General features: G+C 38.1%; 2 protein-coding genes across 2 annotated transcripts; one reads left to right on the forward strand and one right to left on the reverse strand.

The window, feature by feature from the left end:
* Window positions 1-109: 109 nt before the first annotated feature.
* parp16 (poly (ADP-ribose) polymerase family, member 16) lies at window positions 110-6,034 on the reverse strand. Its single transcript, XM_067590091.1, has 7 exons — window positions 5,954-6,034; window positions 4,675-4,871; window positions 2,767-2,904; window positions 2,471-2,677; window positions 2,064-2,235; window positions 1,816-1,960; window positions 110-1,148 (listed from the first exon to the last, which is right to left on the reverse strand). The coding sequence occupies exons 2-7, from the start codon at window positions 4,861-4,863 to the stop codon at window positions 1,013-1,015; spliced, it is 987 nt and encodes a 328-aa protein (XP_067446192.1). The 5' UTR covers window positions 4,864-4,871; window positions 5,954-6,034; the 3' UTR covers window positions 110-1,012.
* A 7,328-nt stretch (window positions 6,035-13,362) lies between these two features.
* scamp5a (secretory carrier membrane protein 5a) lies at window positions 13,363-22,545 on the forward strand. The gene is made up of 7 exons (XM_067590095.1): window positions 13,363-14,766; window positions 15,641-15,724; window positions 16,275-16,394; window positions 17,090-17,246; window positions 17,342-17,443; window positions 18,469-18,586; window positions 19,520-22,545. Exons 2-7 carry the CDS (start codon window positions 15,718-15,720, stop codon window positions 19,712-19,714), a joined length of 699 nt encoding a protein of 232 aa, XP_067446196.1. The 5' UTR covers window positions 13,363-14,766; window positions 15,641-15,717; the 3' UTR covers window positions 19,715-22,545.
* Window positions 22,546-23,062: the final 517 nt, after the last annotated feature.

Here is a 23,062-nt window from a genome sequence, read left to right on the forward strand (position 1 = left end):
TGTGTGATGTTGAAGGGATCATGAATCAACCGTTAGTTTATTTAGATTTGTAAGTCAACTTCAGGACAAACTAACTTCACTCAAACCCATAAAAGATTTTTCAGCCAAATTTAAAATCAACAAAGAATCATTTTTATTAGTGTCAAAAAATGATAACAAATTTTAAGAACTCGTTGCTTTTGTGACGTTCTTCAGCTCACCTTCTCGACTGCTATAATAGTATAAAAGCATATCCTAAATTATCATAAATTAGGTTGTCCTTCCTACAACCCATTTACTCTATATTAGAATCACCAGAATGGCCAACTCATGTATTTCTCCTTCATCAAACCTAACTTTTATGTTAAATACCATAAAGTTACACTTAAATCACGAGTTATAAAAAGTCCTTACTCGTTAATTTCCCAAAAACTGAGAAATACAAAAGTATACCATTAAAAAGCAAGCATTTAAAGAGGAACATTGTCATTATTGCCTGATCAACAGACTGTCCATCAGGTACCAGTTACACTAATCACCCAGCATGATCAGTTAATGTGCTAGAAAGACATTACAAACAAACAAAAAAAAAGACGTCTCAATGTTGTCCCAACCACTCATACTTATTTAAACAAGATTATTTTTAATGTAAAGTTCTTTCTTTTCCCCCTTTGGGTAATAAAACTGTCCTCAGACGACTAAAACCACACAGCAACAGAGTTTATCTACAAAATGATGACGATGTTTACTAAACCATAACAATTACAGTTGAAAGATTGCATTACATCTTTAAAATGAAAAATGTCTCATTGCACATTTCAATGAAATTAACACATAGCTGCTATTTGAAAAGGTACTGTATGTTATCTTGATATAACAGTAATTATAACTATTTGTACAAATTAAGAAAGGAAAGATAGTCGAGAGAAAACAGTATAAAAAGGTGCATAAAATCGCTGCTCAGGCCTCCAGTCAGTCTCTGATCAGGAAGGCACAGTGGATAAACATCCAGGCCGTCTGTCCCGTTGTCTTGTCACCTGAATAGCCTGTTCCAAAAGGATATGAAGGTGGTGGAGTTGAAGGCACCGATAAATATGAGTAGCAGAAGATAGAGACTCATCATGAGAGCAAAATGGTGTCTGAGGAGCCAGGAGGTGCTGCGGGAATGTCTGGAGAGGAAAAACACAAAACCAGAACGATGACCAACCCAAACTAACTCATTCACCTTCCTAAAACACAGCAGGCCAAGATTTTAGTCTGATATCTGGTATATTCTAGCAATATTACAGTTTGTTTTTTAAAGTTATTTATCTATTTCTTTAAGCTTCTAGGAAGCTATACTTCAACTATTTTCTTTTTCCATTTAGCTCTATTTGTTGTAAAGCGGCAACAAAACTTTAAGACTGTTTTTTTCTACTAAAAGCCAAAAAAAACATCTTATTTGTAAAACTATGAATAATTACCTATAAAAGAATCAATTTAAATGTCCCTGGTTCAAATCTGGTCAGGGACAATTGTTACATGTAATCCAGATTCTCTCCCTTCCCTCATTTCCTGTCAGCTCTCTACTGCCTTCTATCCAATAAAGGCAGAAAATGCCCAAAAATAACGGGAAGCATCTGTATCAATAAGCACTATTGCTATATGTATAAGCATCCCTGTACTTCACTATATCACACTAAGCTCAGCACGCCAGTGAAAGTGAAGTTATACCTTGTAAAGCTTGTGTGGAGTTATAAACATTCACACAAATATTCTTTTTTATATAAACTTTGCTTTTTACTTGTACATACTTTCTGTATATTTGTATCATTCGCCCAAAGTGGAGATTCTTACCTGGACAGGTGCCTCCTCTGAGAGTAAACAAGCAGGTACTTGACTCGCAAAAGCTGATTGTTGGTAACCACAAAGTACTTCTGCGGTACGTCACCTCCTTCACTGTTTTTTGCCCTCGAGCGCTGCCGGTCAATGATTTCAGAGTCTGAAATGGGATATAAGTGGGTGATTATATTATGCAGCAATTTAAACATCAGTGTTACTGGATTCATATTCTGTGTGAACAGGGTGACACATGGTTAACGCACCTTTTTTCTTCACCTGGCACTTTACATCTGGGTGATCAATGACTTCACATAAGGCAACACAGCTGAGCAGCGGACCCAGGAGACTTTCTCGCCAACCGCTGCTGTGGGGACTGTAAAGAACAGCCATGCTGAGGTCACTGGTGAGGTAGGTCCCCTCTCCAAACACTGAGTTCTGCACACGACATGCAAAAAAAGGAAACCAGATCGACTAGATGTAAGTTTCCATATCAATTAGAAACAACTGGTATAAACAGTAGAAGAATCACCAATCTTTAACAAACTGGATAATATCTCATGAAATATATTGTATAATAAAGGCCTACAAGGGAGCATTCTAGTATTTTCCACAATATTGAAACAGCCTGTCATTGCCACAGAAGAGGTGAAGCTGTGACGACTGCACCGACCTTGTTGAGGTGACAGTGCAGCCCGTTGTGAATGATTGAGTGAAAGTTCTCCAGGCGGCTCCCGTGGAATGCATAGAAGACGTCTCTGCCTGCTCTCGTTCTCTCAAACCTCGCATTCATCTGGTCACAGTACTCCAGCTCAAACAGGAAGTCTGGCACAGGCGCAGAAACTCCTTCATTTTCCATCAAGTTACAAAGTTTGGCATACTGGTGGGGATCGGAGAAGCACAGCGTGAACAAATAAGGAAGCGGTTAAAGACGCTGTGGTTTATATATTTACACTTGTCATGACCTACCTCGTCTTTCTGTAGGGTCTTCACAGCAAAGCTCTTTGAAGAGAGAATCCAGTGTGCGAGAGCCAGATGATGATCTCCCTCTCCAGGTCGCAGTCTCACCAACTCTCTCACACCAGGAAAAGAGTTCACATCTGCCAGCTAGACAAAAAAAAAAGGTTGTTTTCCCTTTCAAAGTATGTAAAACCTTATTGTCTTTGCACCATGTGTCAGTTTGACACTGAGTTTTCATCATCTCTTCATCAATGCCACCATCACAGATTCTTGTGTTACAACTGACCATATAAGTTATTCTACATCATGTCCATACTCACAGAAACCAAGATACAAATCTGTAATTTACAAGACCAAATGAAATGTTTTGAACACCTTCTTACACCATTTTATCATTTCTGATCAAACATTAGAGACACACACATTGTAAATAACCTACAATTAAAGTTTACTGTATGTGTAAGAAATGTATAAAAGCTGATGCTTCCCATGATAAATGATGAGTGACTTTAAAGGTCCTACCAAAGACATAAATCTTTGTTTTTAAAGGTGTACTATGCAAGATTTGTTGGTTGGTGTTTGTAAACACACAGCACAAGTTGGCCCCTCCCCTCTGGCTTGACATGCGAGAGAGAGAATGAAGAGAGTGAGCGGCGCTGGTGAGAACAAAGCCGTGAATCAGATAAATAAAATGTTATTTTCTGACACGGTGGTTACATTCTAAAGCACAAATAAACACACCCACACCTCTGCACAACGCTATTGGAAGGTGTTGCATCACTGGATTTTGTATGAATGCAGAGCTTCATCTTGTCCACTGTGGCCTCTTTGCTCTGCGTGTGTGTAGCTCAACTCCGCCCTTGGTCAAGGAGACACACAGACCAACACGCGCCCAGAAGCATCCCGAACACAGTAAAATAATAAGAATATACAGGCAGAGGGTAGAGTCTCTGTAGTCTTGTGATACCAGACAATCAGAGATCTCCCCGCCTACCGATTGTCTGGGGATTTCTCAATGCACAGTAATTGCTTGTACAGCGGTGAGAACAGCTGCTAACAAACCTACGCCCCTTACATTGTGTGACGGGCACACCTTACCAAAAATGATGCTCTCCCCTCATTCTCCTCCATAGTGAACTGCATGTCACTGCCCCGATATGAAGGGCTGCCCTGAAGACTTTGGATTGGTTCTGCAATGCACGTTTTTTTTTTTTTAACTCTCAAATTGTTTCCACTCAGTTTTAACAACAAAAGCTGGGAGATTGTTCTCAGTCTCTAGATGAGTGAAGTGTTTAGTGACCGACTTGTGAGTCTATGATCTCTGTAGATAAATACACCACCTCATACTTCTAGTGGGTCATAAGTGATGATTGAGAGGGATTACTTTTGTATGAGTCTATACATTGTTTTTTTTTAGGAAATCCTGCCTAGTATGCCTTTAAGTACCTGCTAAATGAAGAGATCTCAAATCATTTTGGTTGTAAACAAACTGTTTTGTTTGATGTGCTTGCAACATCTCTCACCAAAGGCATTTTTAATATCTTCTTGAACATTTTCTGCCTCTTAAACCATTTGCAAAGTCATGTTTATTGTTTTTAATCTGCATCATTTACACTGGTATGCAGTCTTGTTCTTCACCTCTTTTACTGACACAACGCTACCTTTTACAGCACATTACTGCCACCAAGTGTATGTACATCATGTGTACATGCACGCTCATGATGAATGAATGTGTGTACTTTCTAAAGACGTAAAAAGTCACAATTTTTTTCTCAATTCACTTACTGCCTGTGTTGTATAGTTATAATATCAAAAATTAGAGTACTTAAAATGACTTCAGTGCTTGACATGTAAGCATAAATTCTACAACATAAGGTATTCAAAAGTTTTTGACTGTCACTATACTGTATATCTTACCAGCTCCTCAAAGTCTTTAGTGTCACCACTTATGTATCTGGGAGGGAAGGGTCGAAGCAAAGAGTCCCTCTTGTAGTTCTGTGCAGCAGCAACAAACAAGCTGCAGCGGAGGTCTGCTGCTACTGGGTCTCTGTGCAGACAGGAGCACACCAGCTCTCTGACCGCTTCAGGTGGGAGCGGTGGCTGCATTCCCAGCACTGCAGACAAAGGTGATAAGATTAGACACAAGTGAAGCACAGCCAAAAATTAAGTTAGGTGTTAACAGAAGACAGGCACCTCTAGACAGTTGTGAAACAGCTGAGTACTCCCTTCAGAATCAGTTTCCCTCTATTTCCCAGACCATTTCATTGAGGGTTGAAAGTAATGAGTATTTTCAATATCAATTAATCTGCTATTTTGATAATCCATTAATTGTTTTGAGTCATTTTTTAAGAAGAAAATGTCCAAATTCCCTTCTTCTGTTCTCCAAAGTCCAAAAACTAAAAACAGATTTGTGTATCAGAAATTTGTTTTTTCTCCTTTTCTCTCCCATTAATCATCTCACGACCCCTCAGATTTATCTGGTGACCCTTTAGAGGGGCCCGACCCCTAGGTTGGGAACCACTAGACTAAACTAGCTAACTGTATATAAAGTAGTTCAAACTAGTTCCACCTCCAGCAGCTATGACAGTAACATGCTGCTTACACACTGATGCTTCAGTATTAATAATCTAATAATGTCATATACTCTATAATATTCTATCAGTCAGAGGGGCCAAACCACTACTTTTACTCATACTTGAACTACATTTTACTGTTAACACTACGATTTTTCATGCAGGACTTTCACTTGTAATGGAGTATTTTCACATTGCTTTGTTTCCTTAGGTAAACGACCTGAATACTTGAGCACCACTGCTGTTATTTTATCTTCTATGGTTAACGTCAAAAACAAAAACTGACACCCCAACACGAGAAGTCCCACTTGTGTGCAACGTTGTGTGCTCACAAATAGCTAATGTTATTTCATTTAAAGCTACTGTTTAGTTCCTGTATTTGGTTAGTTACGAATGCAAATCCTGTTGACTGAGACAGGAAGCTACGTTAACATTAGCTAACGTTAGCTAACTGAGCTACAACAAACGAACAGCTGCTAACATAGCTATCGCCAAGTTATTAATGATAAATGCAACACTGTCGGCTCACGGTGTGACCCTGAAGGTATTAGGACTACAGTTCTGTAGCAAAAGGGCCTATTTCACATGACAGACAGAAGTTTCATATGATTATTTGCCTTTACCTTCAGTTGTGCTCAACTCATAACACTGCAGGAAGAGCTAACGGTGCCTCCAGGCGCTGCTGCGTTCAAGTGCTGTCAGAATCATGAAATGTAAGCAAATGGACACGGAGGAATTACAACTTTAAAACTCGCAATAATGTTCATGTTTCCAAAGCAGCCGAAACGAGCATATATATAAGGGAATAGGAAAGTGTGGAAGCCATATAAATAAATTATAGGCAACTACATTTGGTGAAAAACGTCAGTACATTTTCAGTGTGCATTAGATCTGCTTTTCCATTCTGAGCCCTGAATTAGACATTGAACGCAGCATTCCAGTCATGTTAGTTTCGACAGCGGACACAACATAGCACTATTTTCACTGACAGCTTCTGCTCATAACCATATACAGACTTTACCAGGTACAGGGACGTAAAAAACACTGACAGAATGGACAACCAGGCCACAACTACCTGGCTATCTATGTCTTTGTGGAAACATCTGTATCATTAGAACATTTCCAGCCAAGTGGTCGATACAGGTAGTGTGTGAAAATCACGCAGTTTACATCCAAATCAAAAAAGGTTAATGCCTACTACTACTAAGCCTGATTAACTTTATTCCACTGGTGATCACTGAGAATAACCTACATATTACCTAAAAATTACTGATATCTGGTGACACTTCATCTGTTATTCTTTTTTTGTCACAATAAATCACTGTCATCAGCATAAAAAAAGAGTGGTGGAAGAAGTATTCAGATTATCTACTCAAGTACAAGTAGTAGCCTAATATGTAAAAATGCTCTGCTACAAGTAAAGCTCCTGCATTCAAAATTTAAAGTACAGAAGTATTATCATCAAAATATATTTACAATACTGTAGGTAAACACATCTTTAGTGCAGAATTGTACCTTTCAGAGTATCAAATGTTTATACAGTATATGTGGATTATAATTTTTGGTGCAAGCAGGCAGCATTTAAATGTATCTGCTCAAGGTGAGAGCTTTAACTAGGCTAATTTATATGTTGTTGGGTTGTTAAATCTATAACAGTGCATCATACTTAATTTGTTGACGATATAATGTAACTTGTAACTAAAGCTCTCAAATAAATGTGGTGAAGTAAAAGTACAAAATTTCACTACAAATGTGGAGAGGTGGATGAATAAAGTGGCGTGAAATAGGAATACATATAAAAGGTAAAGTATAGGTGCCTCAGTACTGTACAATTCTTAAGTACAATACTTACATTATGTCAATCTATCAATCAATCAATCAATCAATCTTTATTTATATAGCGCCATATCACAACAGAAGTCATCTCAAGGCACTTTTCACATAGAGCAGGTCAGACCATACTCTTTAATTTACAGAGACCCAACAGTTCCCCCATGAGCAAGCACTTGGCGACAGCGGTAAGGAAAAACTCCCCTTTAATGGGTAGAAACCTCAAGCAGACCCCGGCTCTTGGTGGGCGGCCATCTGCTTTGACCGGTTGGGTTGAGAGAGAGAAAGAGAGAGGGAAAGGGGGAGGGGGGACAGAAGAAAAACAATGACAACAACAAACAACAACAAGCACAAGCAGCAACAGCCAGGGAAGGATGCCATCAGGACTGTGAAGGACCGCGAAGGTTCGGCCCGGGAGTCAGGTTTTTCTGTGAGATGAGAAAGCACAAAAAACTCCGGGGAAGAAGCAAAGTTAGTGACATGCATTGATGTTACATGAATGCATACAGATGGAGAGGAGGAGGAGGAGAGAGGAGCTCAGTGCATCATGGGAAGTCCCCCAGTAGTCTAGGCCTATAGCAGCATAACTAAGGGCTGATCCAAGGCGAGCCTGGTCGGCCCTAACTATAAGCTTTATCAAAAAGGAAAGTTTTAAGCCTACTCTTAAACATAGAGAGGGTGTCTGCACCCCGGACTGAATCCGGTAGATGGTTCCATAGAAGAGGAGCCTGATAGCTGAAGGCTCTGCCTCCCATTCTACTTTTAAAGACTCTACTCAGTTACTGTTCTCCATTAGATTAAATCCACCATCTAAGCTTGACCTAGAACCTGCTGGGAGATCACAGGGCAAAAATGAGCTGCTATGCAGTGGTCTGGACCCCCACAATATTAGACATGTGTAACTATTTAGTTGTTACTTAGAGTTATGTTGTAACTTATCTCCGTGGTGCAACTGCTTTCTGATCTGTGCAGCTCATCTGTAATTTACCGCTGGCTCTAATGTCTCCGTAGCATTCTGATATCTTGACAAAGCCACAGCACAGATTCACTGTAAACAGTAAGCTTTACGCTATATTGCCATATATAATCCACTTTAGCAACATGACACAGAATTGTTTTGTGACATTATCAGTGTTGTTTTTTTTTTCAAACTTTGGAAAGGTCCCTCCAGAGCTACACAAAACATATAAATGTTTTACAGGCTGAGTGTTACTCTTAATGACAAGTGGACTGAACTTTGTGTAAAATCAGTGGATTGCCCATTTTCCACTAAAAATCTTCCACAATAATGTTACACTGCTATGAGCAATACAATTGTTACCAAAGTTGTGACGACAACAACAGAGATATCCATCAACCAGACAGTATTTGAAGATGATGCGCTCCTTTATGTCTTATGACATATTCATATAAAACAATAAAATGGTGAACACCAAAGGCTAAACACGTGTGCCAGCTGAGTGACCTCTCTCCATGGCACATCTCTAGGGTAACAACTGCTAAACAATTAAAGCTGGAGAAGAATGACACTTGTGTAATCTTCCCAAATTCATTGGTGTGGTTGAAGTATCTGATCATAAGAATTTGAAGTTCAGACACCATTAAATTAATATTTGAAAAGTAATCAATAATATTTCCACTGGAAAGGCTGCCTATTGAGCATTAGATACCATCCCCCAATTGTTTCTACATTTTAGTTCCCATGTAGCATAATTTATAACATTTGTCACATAGACTCTTCAACCCCCATGTGGCCTTATTTTAGTCCTCGTTTAGCCATTTTATTCATAAGCATGGATCCCTTTCTGTGTCAAATTACTTGTCAGATTCCAGTTTTCGAAAAATGAACAATCATTTTACTGTGAACAACAGGAAACAGGCACTGTGGAAACTGGCACAAAAAACCCAAAGGCAGCAGGAAAGAAAAAAACATCTTTAAAAAAACTGAACAGTTGAAAGTTTCACTTTGGCTAAGCACTCTTCAAGAGGAGGAGAGCTCTCAACGTCAGTCTGAAGGTTGGTTATTTTCTTCTTCTTAATGCACAAATACATACTGAGAGAGAGTTATAGTAGATTGGTTTTAGGATTTTATTAAGTCTTTGGGTTTATATTACATTGTGTACTGTCTTCCATACAGGGCTGTGGCATTGTTGCCCGTAACATGTCTGGCACACTTGAAAATCTTTAAATTTCAGAGACATTTTTGGCATGTTACTGAAATGTTTTAATTCTAAAAAGTTTCAATTTTTCATATTCTTTTATTCTTTGTTTTTTTTTAAATTAATTAAAATATTTCTTAATCTTTATTATCTAATAAAAATATCAATTTAATATTATTCAACAAATACATAAGAACATCGTCATTGTTAAACATAGAAATATTCAATTTAATTAGTTCAATCCATTGGTGTGATGTGAAATCCAATAATTCCATCATATTTACAATTTGAACGAATGAAAGACACTTTGTAAGTAACGCTGAAGGTGTGTTCAAGCTTTGTCAGAGTTTTTGTGTTATTTCTTCAAACCCTGCAGAGCATTCTGCTTCCACCTACTGTACAACCCATGATCTGTGCAAAAAGATTGATTTCACATAGATCAAAGAGGGAGAAAATATGTAAATATATGGTTTTCTCAGGGTATTTCAATACCTATGAACACATAAAAGCAGCTATTACAAGACAGGACATAAACGGAGAAAGGGGGCACAAAGTACAAATAAATACCACATAAATCAACATAAATGAGTTACAACATTTCACTATAAAAATAGTCAAGATCTTTACTTCTTATTATGTATAAGTATGTCTATAATTATTCCTAATGACTAGAGATTCATAAGATGCAATGACCATCATTCATGGCACCATATGGCGCCCTAATTCTCCATGCATTTAACTTCAACATTCAAAGGTCCACAAGTAAGACAAAACACCAAAGACTGGAGAACGTTGAAAAAGTATCAACAGCTGGATCAATATCACAAAAGGTCCCTTATGATTCAGAGAAACAGGAAGACCACCTTCAAAAACAGGCAGCATTTAAATGTATCTGCTCAAGGTGATAGCTTTAACTAGGCTAATTTATATGTTGATGGGTTGTTAAAGTTGATGCGCTCCGTTATGTCTTATGACATATTCATATAAAACAATAAAATGGTGAACACCAAAGGCTAAACACGTGTGCCAGCTGAGTGACCTCTCTCCATGGCACATCTCTAGTGTAACAACTGCTAAACAATTAAAGCTGGAGAAGAATGACACTTGTGTAATCTTCCCAAATTCATTGGTGTGGTTGAAGTATCTGATCATAAGAATTTGAAGTTAAGACACCATTAAATAAATATTTGCATTGTAATTAATAATATTTCCACTGAAAAGGCTGCCCATTGAGCATTAGATACCATCCCCCAATTGTTTCTACGTTTTAGCTGCAATGTAGCATAATTTAAAAGATTTGTCGCATAGACTCTTAATTTCACTTTTACCCCCATGTGGCCTTATTTTAGTACTCATTTATCGATTTTATTTATAAGCATGGAAAGTTTCAGAGGTTAACAAAAGGAAACACCCACAGTGGAAACTGGCACCTAAAACCCAAAGGCAGGGGGAAAGAAAAAACCATCTTTAAAAAATCTGAACAGTTGAAAGTTTCACTTTGGCTAAGCCTTCTTCAAGAGGAGGAATACTTCTCTCTACGTCAGTCTGAAGGTTGGTTATTTTCTTTTTCTTAATGCATAAATACATACTGAGAGACAGTTATAGCACATTGGTGTCAGGTTTTAGGTTTTATATTACATTGTGTACTGTCTTCCTTACAAGGGTGTAGCATTGTTTGTTCAAAATTTCAGAAACATTTTTAACATATTACTGAAATATTTTCATTCTAAAAAATTTCAATTTTTCATATTCTTTTATTCTTTCTTTTTGTTATTTATGAAAATATTTCTTCATCTTTTTTATCTAATAAAAAGGTCAATATAATATTATTCAACAAATACATAAGGACATCATCATTATTAAACATAATATAATTAAATTGAATTAGTTCAATCCATTTGGGTGTATGTGAAATCCAATAATTCGATCATATTTACATTTTGAATGAATGAAAGACACTTTGTAAGCAATGCTGAAGGCGTGTCAAACTGAAAAAGGGGATACAAAGTACAAATAAATACCACATAAATCAACATAAATGAGTTACAACATTTAACTATAAAAACAGTTAAGATCTTTACTTCCTATTATGTATAATTATGTCAATAATTAGTCCTAATGATTAGAGATTCATAAGATGCAATGTCCGTCATTAATCTTAACCATTCAACAAAGTCAGGCTTTCAAGAGACATCACTCTTGTATCCTTCAATTCCAATTTCTTTCCGCCAAAATTTCTTCCCAATATGGAAAGCCTAAATCTCTATGCACTGGGCCAGACTGGGAATGGCTACAGACAGATGTGTCCCTACCTTCATGATACATGGATCATCAGCTGCTTCTTTTTCCTCTGCCAGCTGTGAACTTTTCTTAGAGAAACCCACTGAATACAACCTATCCCAGCATCAAACAACAGGCAAACTTATTTAGTGGCTAGCTGGTGAACTGAGTTGGAGACCAAAGCAAAAATCTTCCATGCATCAGGAGGCCAGAAACACAACTCAAATGGGATGATACTACAATGTTGGATGTTCTGTATCCTACCCAGCCCACCTCCATATGTGAAACAAAACAGAGTCACTAACATGCCCACTGGGCCCACTGAGTGGCTGCCCAAAAGCCCTAACAGACGGGAGATATCGCTGGTGCCACGATCAGGTTCTGAAGGTCATTGCTCAAACCATCAGTGAAGGACTGGAGACGAACAGGCACACACAAATGAAAGAAATTAAATCAATAAAATAGAGATCAATTTTATGTTGTTCATATTGTTGAACAAATATAGTGTTTAGTGTTTTATTATTTTGTCAGTGTGTAAGAATAATAAGGAGAATATTTATTTTTAACACTTCTAGATATTGTCATGTATTTTATATTATATGGTATGTTAGCTGATTTTTTACAACAACATTGTCAAGAATTACAATTAACACAGAACTGTAAATGTAATGCTTAATGTTGTGAACTTATTTCCAAGCAAAAACAGTTTTGAATTTATCATGATTCATTGCATGATTTGAAATAAGGTTAAATTCTGTCAATCTGCTTGTCTATTCACCTGAAATATACAAATTATTTCACTGTGATGATCTGACTGATGTCAGGAATACAGAATATATATTTGGGAATATTAAAATAACAGGATTGGAAACTTTTGTGTATAAAAGAACATCCTGGAAAAGATATTATGAAAGAAATACAGCCAAGATGGTGTGAAACAGTCTTAAATATGACATACATTAGAGTGGTTCAACTAATGCATGCTGAGCATTGTCAAGTATATGCTGTAGTGTGCACAATCACAACCACACACACACAAAGTGAAACTAATGAATTCAGGTCAGGACTTTCATAGTGTTTGTCCTCACATAGAACTACCAGCAGACCACACAGATGCAACCGCAGTCGACCAAGAGCTGTTAGACCACTGCTGCAATCATTTCCTGCACAGACAATCAGAGGGATCCCTCTCAAAGGACGGACAGATTAGAACAAGAAAGATAAATTACAGAAATACAGCAGGATAACAAAATTATGATGGATTTATAATGTATATGGAGAATGTGATGACAAGGATGTTATTTTTTTCCCCCACTAAAAATCTATCATAACATTAAATGCTCTAAGCAAAACTATTTACCAAAGTTGTGATGTCATCAGCAAAGAGGTAAACAAACCAGGACATTACTGTTAGGAGCAGATGATGGGCTCCTTTATGTTTATGTCATAGTCTGTCTAAAGCAATGCCTGTTCCAGTGGTTTCATCAGCTGATTTCTGTGCAGCCTTAAGAGCCTCTGCATGTTTTCTTTCTAAGAGGAATTATAAATAATTGTTCATTGTAAAGATGTCTTTGTTCTTATTCTTTAGAGGTTGGAAGTAAATGGAAAATATCAGTATTTTACAGCATTTGTACTGAAAATGGTGATTGCATTTTGGCTCAGTAAACCGGTGTACTTACCTGATAACAGCCAAGACTAACAGACTTGAGTGTCACATCTTTTATTGTACATGTTCAGTGTAATATCTGCAGAATCCTCCAGATATACAGTAGATTTTAGCTCTCATATAGCATAATCCATAAACAGGACATGTCAAACATGGCCACCATATTCATTTTTGTTACATAACAGTGCAAGATGAAGATGTCTGATTAACTTTCACTTTTAAACCACATGAAACATTTTAGTCTAGACACACATAGATCTTGTCTGGTCTAGGCTTGAAGTATGTTTTGTTTGGCCACAGAGGGCACAGTCGACAAGTTACAAAGGAAAGTGAAAGGAAACACGTAAACAAGTGAGCACAGATAAAAACCACAATACAAAACAAAGAAGTGGGAAGGAGAAAAAATCCTCCTATAACTCTGAGCAGTTGAAAGAGTTTCACTTGAAGTGATCAGTCCTCAAGAGGAATATCTTACTGTTTCAACCTAAAGGTTGGTACATCTCACTTTTATGTTTATTCTTAATGCACAAATACAAACTGGGAGACAGTTACAACTAATTTATTCCAATTTAATTTAAATGTATAGGTTTGTATTATACACTCTTTGTGTGATACATAAATGGTAGTGTATACCACATAATTAAATACAATATAAATTGCCACTTACTTGTGAAAAGTAATCCTGCAGTGCCTGTTTTGAATGTTTCGTCTGTTTGCAGCACATAATTGCAGCATTTCTCCCAGCGCTCTTACTTTTGACTGCTCACCGCCCAAGAGTGGAGACCACGCAGACGCACGTCAGACCACGAACGCGCTATTTCCGTAGTACTGAAGTATTTTTCTCTTTACTTTCTATTTTTTGACCGTTACGCACCGCAACACCAAAGCTAATACCTTGTATGTGTAAACCTACTTGGCAATAAACCAATTTATGATTCTGATATCTTCACACCACACTCACTTACTCTGAAACAAGAATATTTGGTATCACAATAATAATATTCTGTCAGGGTGGTGCTTACATCTTGATATCTTTTTTCTGTGATATTATCATTATAGTAGTATATTTAAGCACTGAAGCAGCCAATCAGAGGAGATTGTGTAATGCCTCCTCTTGGTTTTCAGCACTGTGGACAGCATCGGGAAGAGGCGGGGTCTGATGAAATAGATCTGCTTTCTGATTGGTCGATTCAGGCCAGCAACAAATCCCGTTTTTTCGTTTTTTTTTCTTCCTCCTGGGCCCTGCTTGGTCCTCCTCCCTCCTATCCGGGCGGGTAAAACCATCGGAATGACCGGCCTATGCGCGTAAAGAAAAGACCTTACGTCACGTGACCGCCTCTTACTCCCTAACCCCATCATTTGAGGAATAGCGCTGCATATTTGTGTGTCACCAGCCCTCAGATCTGGCTGTCACCCATGTGTTTCTAATGCAGATTAATCCATATGATGCAATTTAAACGGACGCAGGGATTCTAGCGACACACTCGTCACTAAACGGAAGGTAAGGCGTTTTTAAATCACCGCATTTTCATTCATTATACTCCAGATACGGGGAGGTGAGGAGGTGGAGGGGGGAGGGGGATTAATATGTTAAAATAAACCGGATTCTGGCTTCAGTAAAAAAAAACATTGAAGCCTGTTTTTCGGTTTTTGTGGTGAAGAGTTTGGGCTTGACCTACTCGGCGGCGTCCGGATGAAGAAGCGCCGATGCTCAGGCTGAAGGACGCTTCTCCATCGCCTGTGTGATCACGATGCACTGTGTCCTACTGCAGCATCACTGCCATCCGCCGAAGGATATGCACATATAAGACAGTGTTAGCATCATAATACATATCAAATCAACAAGGATCCGTCTATTGTGCATGCAGAGATTGCTTTATTTTGTGGTAGAAAGATGTCCTTCATCCTCCACATCCACCATAATTGAATCGTGGTTTACAAACATAGCCATATAATGTGGAAGGCGGTTGATTATAGCCTATTGGATGGATAAGGAGCTAAACACACAGCTCTACTGTATATAGTCCAATCTGTAAACTCTGTAGGCCTGTAACACGCCTTTTTTATGCGCCCATAGGGTATGAATACGTTTTAGGCCACACTGTTTCCCACCGCGCGCATTACACAGCTGTTATGTGTGGTTAAGAAAACATGTTTACCTCACCCGATACAATGAACGATGCTCCATTATGGGTGGATGTACTGGAAAGGACTGGGAACCACCTCTAATAAAATCCTATGGGGGTAGAAAGTCTTTTATTCCAATGGAGTGATCTACAGGAAGGCCTATGGAGGATTGTGGCCTGTTGCCTGCAAGGAGAGCAGTGTGAGTGAGTGATTTTGCACTTATTTGAAACAGCTTCTCTTCTTTGCAGTTTGGTTTTCAAGGCAGCTGAGGTTGAAGTCTGTGTGTGCCTGTTTGCAAGTGGAGGAAAATCACTGAACGCTCATCATGGCAGGTAAGCTTTCAGCTTGGCTAAGGAAACACCTTCTTTCCAGGCAAATATGTGTCTGATTTTTATCTTCGTTTCACTAATCTCTGTTGAACTAGTTGAAAAATGTTATAATGGTTCTAATCACTTATCAGACCATGCTCCTGTCTTATTAGTGATGTCCATTTCAAATAACAATTCAAAGAGTTACAGCTGGAAATGCAAGAGATCTATATTATCTGACACAGATTTTTGTTCCATGGCCCAAAGGGAACTACAGATGTTCATCCAGGAGAGTGATAATGAATATATAGATCCCTCAAACCTATGGGAAACAACTAAAGCTTTTTTAAGTAGCATAATTATATCATACTGTTTAACTAAAAAGCTTTCAGCTGGCCAAGAAAACACCCTTCTTCCAGGCAAATATATGTCTACTAAAGCAAAATCAACCCATTTATAAAGCACTGCTAAATGCCAAAGCCTAATCCTTTTTTTTTTTTTTTGCAGCTGTCTTGATTTCTTTATGAATTTGGTGTGTGGGCAGCTGCGTTGAACTGTGTCTTTGTATCCCTAGAAAACAACTTCCCTCCCCTGCCTCGATTCATCCCCCTCAAGCCATGTTTTTACCAAGACTTCAATGAGATCCCAGACCAGCGTCGCACCATGTGCAAGAGGCTTTACTACTTATGGATCTGTGAGTGCAGTGTCCCGCGGTTTAAGTTTGTGCGTTGGTGAGGGTAAAGTAAATGCTACATGTACAAGTTTTAAGCATTTTATTTTGCTTGCATGACTTCTTTTGTTTTGTCATGCTCTGTCACTGTTTTACCCAAAACATCAAAGACACTCCAGTATAGCTGTGAGACCAGATAGACCGGTTTCACTGTCTGGCACGAAGACAGATGCATATTTTTTCCATTTTCGTGTGCAGTTTTATGTATAGATTGAAATATCTCTGTGTTTTGAGCGGCAAAATGTTCTTAAATCTAAAACAGGTGCTCAGAGTTCAGAGTAATCATGATTATACTTTTCCTGGACTGTGGTTTTGTGACATATTGTAATATTCACCTGAGCACGGTATCTTTTTCACCACATAGGTTCTGCCATTTGAAAACAAGCATGTAAGTTTGGTGAAAAAGTAGATTAGTTTACACATAGTGTTTGGTATAGAATAGAAACCGTGTGCTGTTGTAAATAAATTGTAGGTTCAGTCTATGTTACATTATTGTAGCTTTAATATATATAGAATTGGAAGTTTTGGTGTTGAGTAGTTGTTGAGATTCATAGCGATTCAGTCTAGTTGCGTTAAGGATAACATCGCCACAGAGCCGTTTCGTGTTCAGTCTTGAAAATTTTTTTGTCATGTTTGCTCTCTGTCTGTGATGTCGACAGTGAATAGTGCCACGCTGGCTGTAAATCTGATTGGCTGTCTGGCGTGGATGTGCGGTGGTGGCGGAGCGACCAACTTCGGCATGGCCATCCTGTGGCTCATCCTCTTCACCCCCTGCTCCTATGTGTGCTGGTTCAGGCCCATCTACAAGGCCTTCAAGTAAGCAGGTTCCCCCTTCTGTCTGTATAAAACATGTGTACCTGCTGTTCTGCTGAATCGGATCATTTCTGACGTTGATTTTTCTCTCTCCTCAGGACTGACAGCTCTTTCAATTTTATGGCTTTCTTCTTCGTATTCATGGCCCAGGTCGTGATCAGTATTATCCAGACAGTTGGCATTCCTGGATGGGGAGTGTGGTAAGAGATTTTAATTGATTATTAAATCTTAGGCAGATATCTAACTTATTTAGCATGAAGTGCAAATACAGATGGGTGACAAATTAAAAGAAAAACAACATAAAGTGCCTTAGTAAGGTCTCGGGTGACTGGAGCAGCTGTTGCTGATCCTTTGCATAGTGATGATGGTGGTGGAGAGCACTGTCTAAAGGCTGGATTATACTAGAAGAGAACTAGTTCGTATGACGTGTTGTACAACCACGTGTGGAAAAAAATGTATTTAGCTGGTTCGAATGGCCATAATCAAGGCAGAGTGAAAAGTGAGGGTGTGGGATGAAATGTTTAAATATGGGAATAACTGTGCACATTTTCAGACAGTCTCTCCTGGAAGGCGTTCATAGTGTTGCATTCATCTGTAAACATGAAAAGTGACATAAATAGTTGTGTAAAGAATGAAAGCTTGAGCTCCTTTCTCATCTCTGCACAGCTGGCCAATCATGGCGTGAAACAGAAGTGAGTGGCAGATTTGTGGTTTCAGAAAGTTACAGAAATTGTCGGACACAACACCCCCCAAATTCCAACGTCAGAAAGGTTTGGGGAAAAGGGGCTTTCGGAAGCTATTTGACCATCCAATAAGTAATTCTGATGGAGTATACTGGCACCTTAACATGTCACTCCAAATCTCCTTGAGATGTTGGGTTGAGATCTAGTGACTGTGAAAGCATCTGCATTTGTTATGTTTCTCCCCTCATTTAGTTAATTTTTTTCTTTAAATTGTCAGTATATTTAATATAAATATTAAGTCACATCAGTGTATTGCACCAAACCCAGAATGTAGATAAAACTTTTAAATACCAGAGAGAAAGTCATGAATATAAAGAAGAGTTATCAGAAACCAGACTTTTACCTTTTTAAAGCTCTCAAAAAGTGTCTCATATTACCTTAAACAATGCTGGGAGAATGAAGCTACAGGAAAATGACCAATAATGTATCATGTATTCATGCATTGTGTGCAATTATGTTAAATCCTCTGTTGTTCCCATCAGTGGCTGGCTGGCTACCATCACTTTCTTCAGCACCAACGTTGGCTCAGCTGTGGTCATGCTGATTCCCACCATCATGTTTACTGCAGTGGCTGTGCTCTCTTTCATCGCTCTCACAAAGGTGACTTATCCATTTCTACTTGTTTGTTTAAGCTTCTTTTCCTGGCAGGAATGAGCATTTTGCAGTTTTCATTTGGTTAAAAAAAAAAGACTCTTTAAAGCCAAATTTAAATTTGATTTCTCCTCAATTTTTCTGTAGGGAAATATAAACTATAATGTTACTGCAGATATTGTGCATGATTTTCTAATTTTCAAAAGAGGATAAAACTGTTTTGGACACATTTGTAAAAACAGCATCTGGGATTCAAACCTCTGTGTAGGCGTTTCCCATAGCAGCAGCATAGCATAGCAGCATTTGACTGATATTTTTGGACTTGTGTTGTGTCGAAGACTGTTTCCCTGTTGATATGTGTTTCCCTGTATCTTAACCTGAACCCAACCATCTTTAACCCCAACCAGTTGTCTTCTGAGATGCTTAACCTGACCCCAACCTTATCATACACCCAGTATATTATTTACCCATATTCCTAAGTGATTTAAGACGTCTTCTTTACAACATTCAACACTTGGAAGGTCCTTTTGTGCTGTTAAGTCTCAACTCCATTTGGAAAGTGCCCTCAGCATTCCCCGACACGAGATGCAGTAACTAATGTATGGAGTCACGGATTAAGTATGGAGTGCTGAAATCACAGATGGGACTAAGCAACTGCTGACAACACCAGATCTCGAGCTGCCATTTTTAGTGCCTGTCTGCACAGATATTGCACCAATTAAATGACTGTTCAGACATCATCAGTAATACCAAGAATTCATGGCATGTATAGAGCACTAATGTGGGGGGGCGCTATCACAGCAGAAAAATAAGTCGTCATAACACCAAGGATACATATATACTGATTTCCTTGCAAAACTACATTTTAATTTCAGTCTGACTTCAAAACATTTTTCTTGAAACGCACTCAGTAACATAACTCTCACAAACTGTCTTCCGCAGGTTCATAACTTCTACCGTGGCAGTGGTGGCAGTCTGGGTAAGGCCCAGGAGGAGTGGGCCACCGGGGCGTGGAAGAACCCGCACGTCCAGCAGGCAGCTCAGCAGGCGGCTATGGGAGCCGCCCAGGGAGCCATGCAGCAGAACCAGAACCAGTATTCAGCAGCTCCCACCTACAACTACGACGACCCGATGTAGGACAGAGGAGGGGCCCAGGCTGTCAAGTGGGAGAGATAAAAAGGGATCAATTAAGAACACAATTCAGAATTAGGTGCCCTTCATTATAACGCTGTACAAGCTGAAATCAAAAAGAACAATGTAGAGAAAAGTCATGTTTTCGGTGGAAATGTACTTTTATTGAATTTTGGCACATATGGAAGTTAATGATTTTAGTCAGTTCACATTTAAATCAACAGCAAGTTATAAAAAAGCTGTTTTTTTATCTCTTATGCTGCTGAAATTTAGCTCATCAATGTGTTTGTGTTACTTTTTAACGGAGACACATAATATAGCTAAAACTAGTCCCCTGAGCTTCATCAGTTTATTCAGGTTGGTTCATCTGTGGTCAACACAGAGTGACTTCTCTGCCTGAGTCACACGTTTAAAACATCAACACTGACCTATAATGTGTTTTTTAAGGTACTGTAATGACTATGAGTGTTTTTCTTTCATTACTTTCATTTGCCTTGAAGCTACAAAGTCACCAAACACTAAAATAAATAGCCCCTCAGTTGATATAATGACTGCTTTCTCATCAGGTGACAGATTATAAGTGCAAAATGTTTAAGACAACTTATAGGATGATTTCCTATTAAAGGAATAGTTCAACATTTTGGGAAATATTGACTCTTGCAAAAAGTTAGATGAGAAGATCGATACCACTCTGGTTGTATCAATTTTCTCATCTAACTCTCTGCAAGAAAGCAAATAATGATTAATAATAATGGATTATTTCTTGAATAATTTCAACAATTGAATCAGCATTTCAAAAGATGAAAAAAGAGAGAAAAACTCGATGGGAAGATATTAAAAAAGTATTGAATAATTTGTCTCCAACATGATTGAAATCAGATGTAATTTGCTTGAAGCAATATCCACTAAATTTATCAGGCAGAATTTCGGAGAGTTTAACTTCCAGAAAAAGACCTTTTACAGGTCATGTTCTGGTGATTTTTTGGCACTGATGAGAAGCATCAGTGAAACTTTTCAGTTTTAATTCAGCATTTTTTTTTTTTTACATTCTCAGGAAAGGTGTGATAGCTAGTTTTAAACTCTACCTGTAAAGTGTCAACATGTCAGGCTTTTGTCTCCTTTATCGCTGTTATTCAACCCTTCAGGGTGTTTTGGTTTTGTCATTACACACTGGTCATGTGTTGAGTAGGCTGACTTCAGTTAAACACATTACTATTACGTGTCAAAGTGAAGCACATGCAGTATTTAGGATTGCAGTTCATTGGATAAAACATTCCAAATCAACGTTGTACAGGTTAAAAGTGATTGGACGTAGAAAAATATAAATAATCATTTGTTGTTGGTGATCATACCATTGTATGAAGTGATGGATGTTTTCCCCCTTTGGCAAATTCTCCCTTTAACCCATAAATACATGTAAATGCTTAAATGACTACTTGTTTCTGAAGCTCTGGATTTCAGGCCTTAGTGTGTCATTTCGTGGCTGTTGGTGTTATTCCATGAGTAGGTGTAATATGATATTTATATAAAGAAAACTGAATATAAATTCAATCCAATCATTTCTTGATGAAGTGAAACTGAAAGAGAGAATATATGTGTGTCGCCCTCGTGAGGACTGCCCGATGTGTTCAGTCAGAGACTGTGTCATATTGTTGTCAGTGAGAAAAGGTTGTTTAACCTTTCGTGTCACATGACTTCACAAGTCTTCTTTGAAAACGTCTTCAAGATTCAGTAGATGGTTAATACAGTAACACAGTATTAGACTTGAAACAAATGTAAAGATAACGTATCTGAATGCTCGTTATTTGAAAACCTGTGAGTCGTCTTGTCTGATTGTGATGATGTGGTATTCAATAGGGTGTTTGTTGTTTTATTTTTCTGTTGTATTTTTTGTGTATTTCGGATGACGTGTGGGTGAGTTTGAAGCACATGTTCGTTGTGTCTTTCCATGGCTGTGGGTAACAGATTTTGAAGTTTTTGGGTTTTTTTTTTAATTTTAACTTTTTGAAAATTTTAAGGAATGTTTGCACTTGGTTACCTGTTGGTGGAGCCCAATGCAAACCAAATTCACAGTGAATCACAGCGGAGCAATACTAACATATAAATCTATTAAACAGTTGAACTAAAGTGGGGTCCTGTTGTGCAGGCTTCAAATAATGATATAAACTGTTATGCTCTCAAGTTGGACATCACTACTATTATTTTACAATTGCATAACATTTTCACCAGCAGATGCACATACAGTGAAGTATGACCCTGGAAAGCGGACTATTCACATGCTCATCTGATGGTTGAGCTGATCAGTTCTACTTAAAGTGTAAAGTTATGCACAAAGATGAACAAAGAAGCTACTTTTCTCTGTAAGTTATCACCGTCTTTGGTGAACTTTTGGATCCGTCCAAATGTTTTTGCCATTTGTACATACAGTACAGTTAATGTGATTATAGAAATTACAACTGTATATTTATCGTGTAGCAGGAACTGCAGCCCATTGGACAGCTGATACTCTGCATTTCACATCGCTGTATCAAAGCTTCTGAGAGCCATTTCACATTACTGACCCAACCTCCCCGTGTTGCCACATGTACTGTATGTTGTTTGATATGTATTATCATGTACTATATCATAAGTAGATATAAATATATAGTTACTTGAGGTGAGGTAAATATTTGCCATGGATAAACACATTCAATAGGAACATGCTCTAATTAGGTGGATGAAACGTTTGAGGAGGCTGTGTCTCCATGAGGGGCGTAAATGAGGAATACTTTTTTTTTGTCTATTACTTTTGTATTATTTGGTCTTACCCTAATAGATATTAAACAGTTCTTGTTGCATCCTGTTTTGTTATTTGATGAGTTCACACAGGTCTTCTACACACACACAAGCTAGAATATCTCATGTGTTGCTGTCCATTGAACACTATGAATCTACATATATTAGATTTGTGAGCTTTTAGACGACCTGAAAGACTCAATTCTCATTTACTGGTTGAAAAAGCTGGAAACACATTGAAATTTAATTCACTTCAACAACTCAAGACCTCTTATATTTTGCATTTGAGCACTAAATGATGCGTCACAGAAGAGGTGATAAAATTCAAGCTTTTTCAAGATGAACGTATTGCATATTGTAGTAAAACTCCTTTGTTGTATCATTCCAGCCAGACTCTTATTGTATTGAGTTACTTTATTTTACACAAAGTGGGGATGAACAGTCCAAAAATGAAGTGCCGATCTTTGCTTCAGAAGACATAAGACTAATGTGGCTGGATGCTCGTTACTGTCGTCTACAGTCTCTGAATGGAACCAGCTGATATTAAAACAGATTTGAGAGACAGTATGGATACTAATA

The sequence above is a fragment of the Thunnus thynnus genome, chromosome 5 (genome assembly GCF_963924715.1).
Source record: "Thunnus thynnus chromosome 5, fThuThy2.1, whole genome shotgun sequence".
NCBI classification, from domain to species: domain Eukaryota; kingdom Metazoa; phylum Chordata; class Actinopteri; order Scombriformes; family Scombridae; genus Thunnus; species Thunnus thynnus.

Bases quoted from the DNA above. Each gene is read 5' to 3' on its own strand.
- parp16 (XM_067590091.1), bottom strand. From the start codon at position 4,863: ATGCAGCCACCGCTCCCACCTGAAGCGGTCAGAGAGCTGGTGTGCTCC. The intron at 2,905-4,674 runs GTAAGATATACA...TTTTTTGTCTAG, and splicing joins CTAAAGACTTTGAGGAGCTG to CTGGCAGATGTGAACTCTTT. The intron at 2,678-2,766 runs GTAGGTCATGAC...GATCCCCACCAG, and splicing joins AGACCCTACAGAAAGACGAG to TATGCCAAACTTTGTAACTT.
- scamp5a (XM_067590095.1), top strand. The intron at 16,395-17,089 runs GTGAGTGCAGTG...TGATGTCGACAG, and splicing joins GCTTTACTACTTATGGATCT to TGAATAGTGCCACGCTGGCT. The intron at 17,247-17,341 runs GTAAGCAGGTTC...CTCTCTCCTCAG, and splicing joins CCCATCTACAAGGCCTTCAA to GACTGACAGCTCTTTCAATT.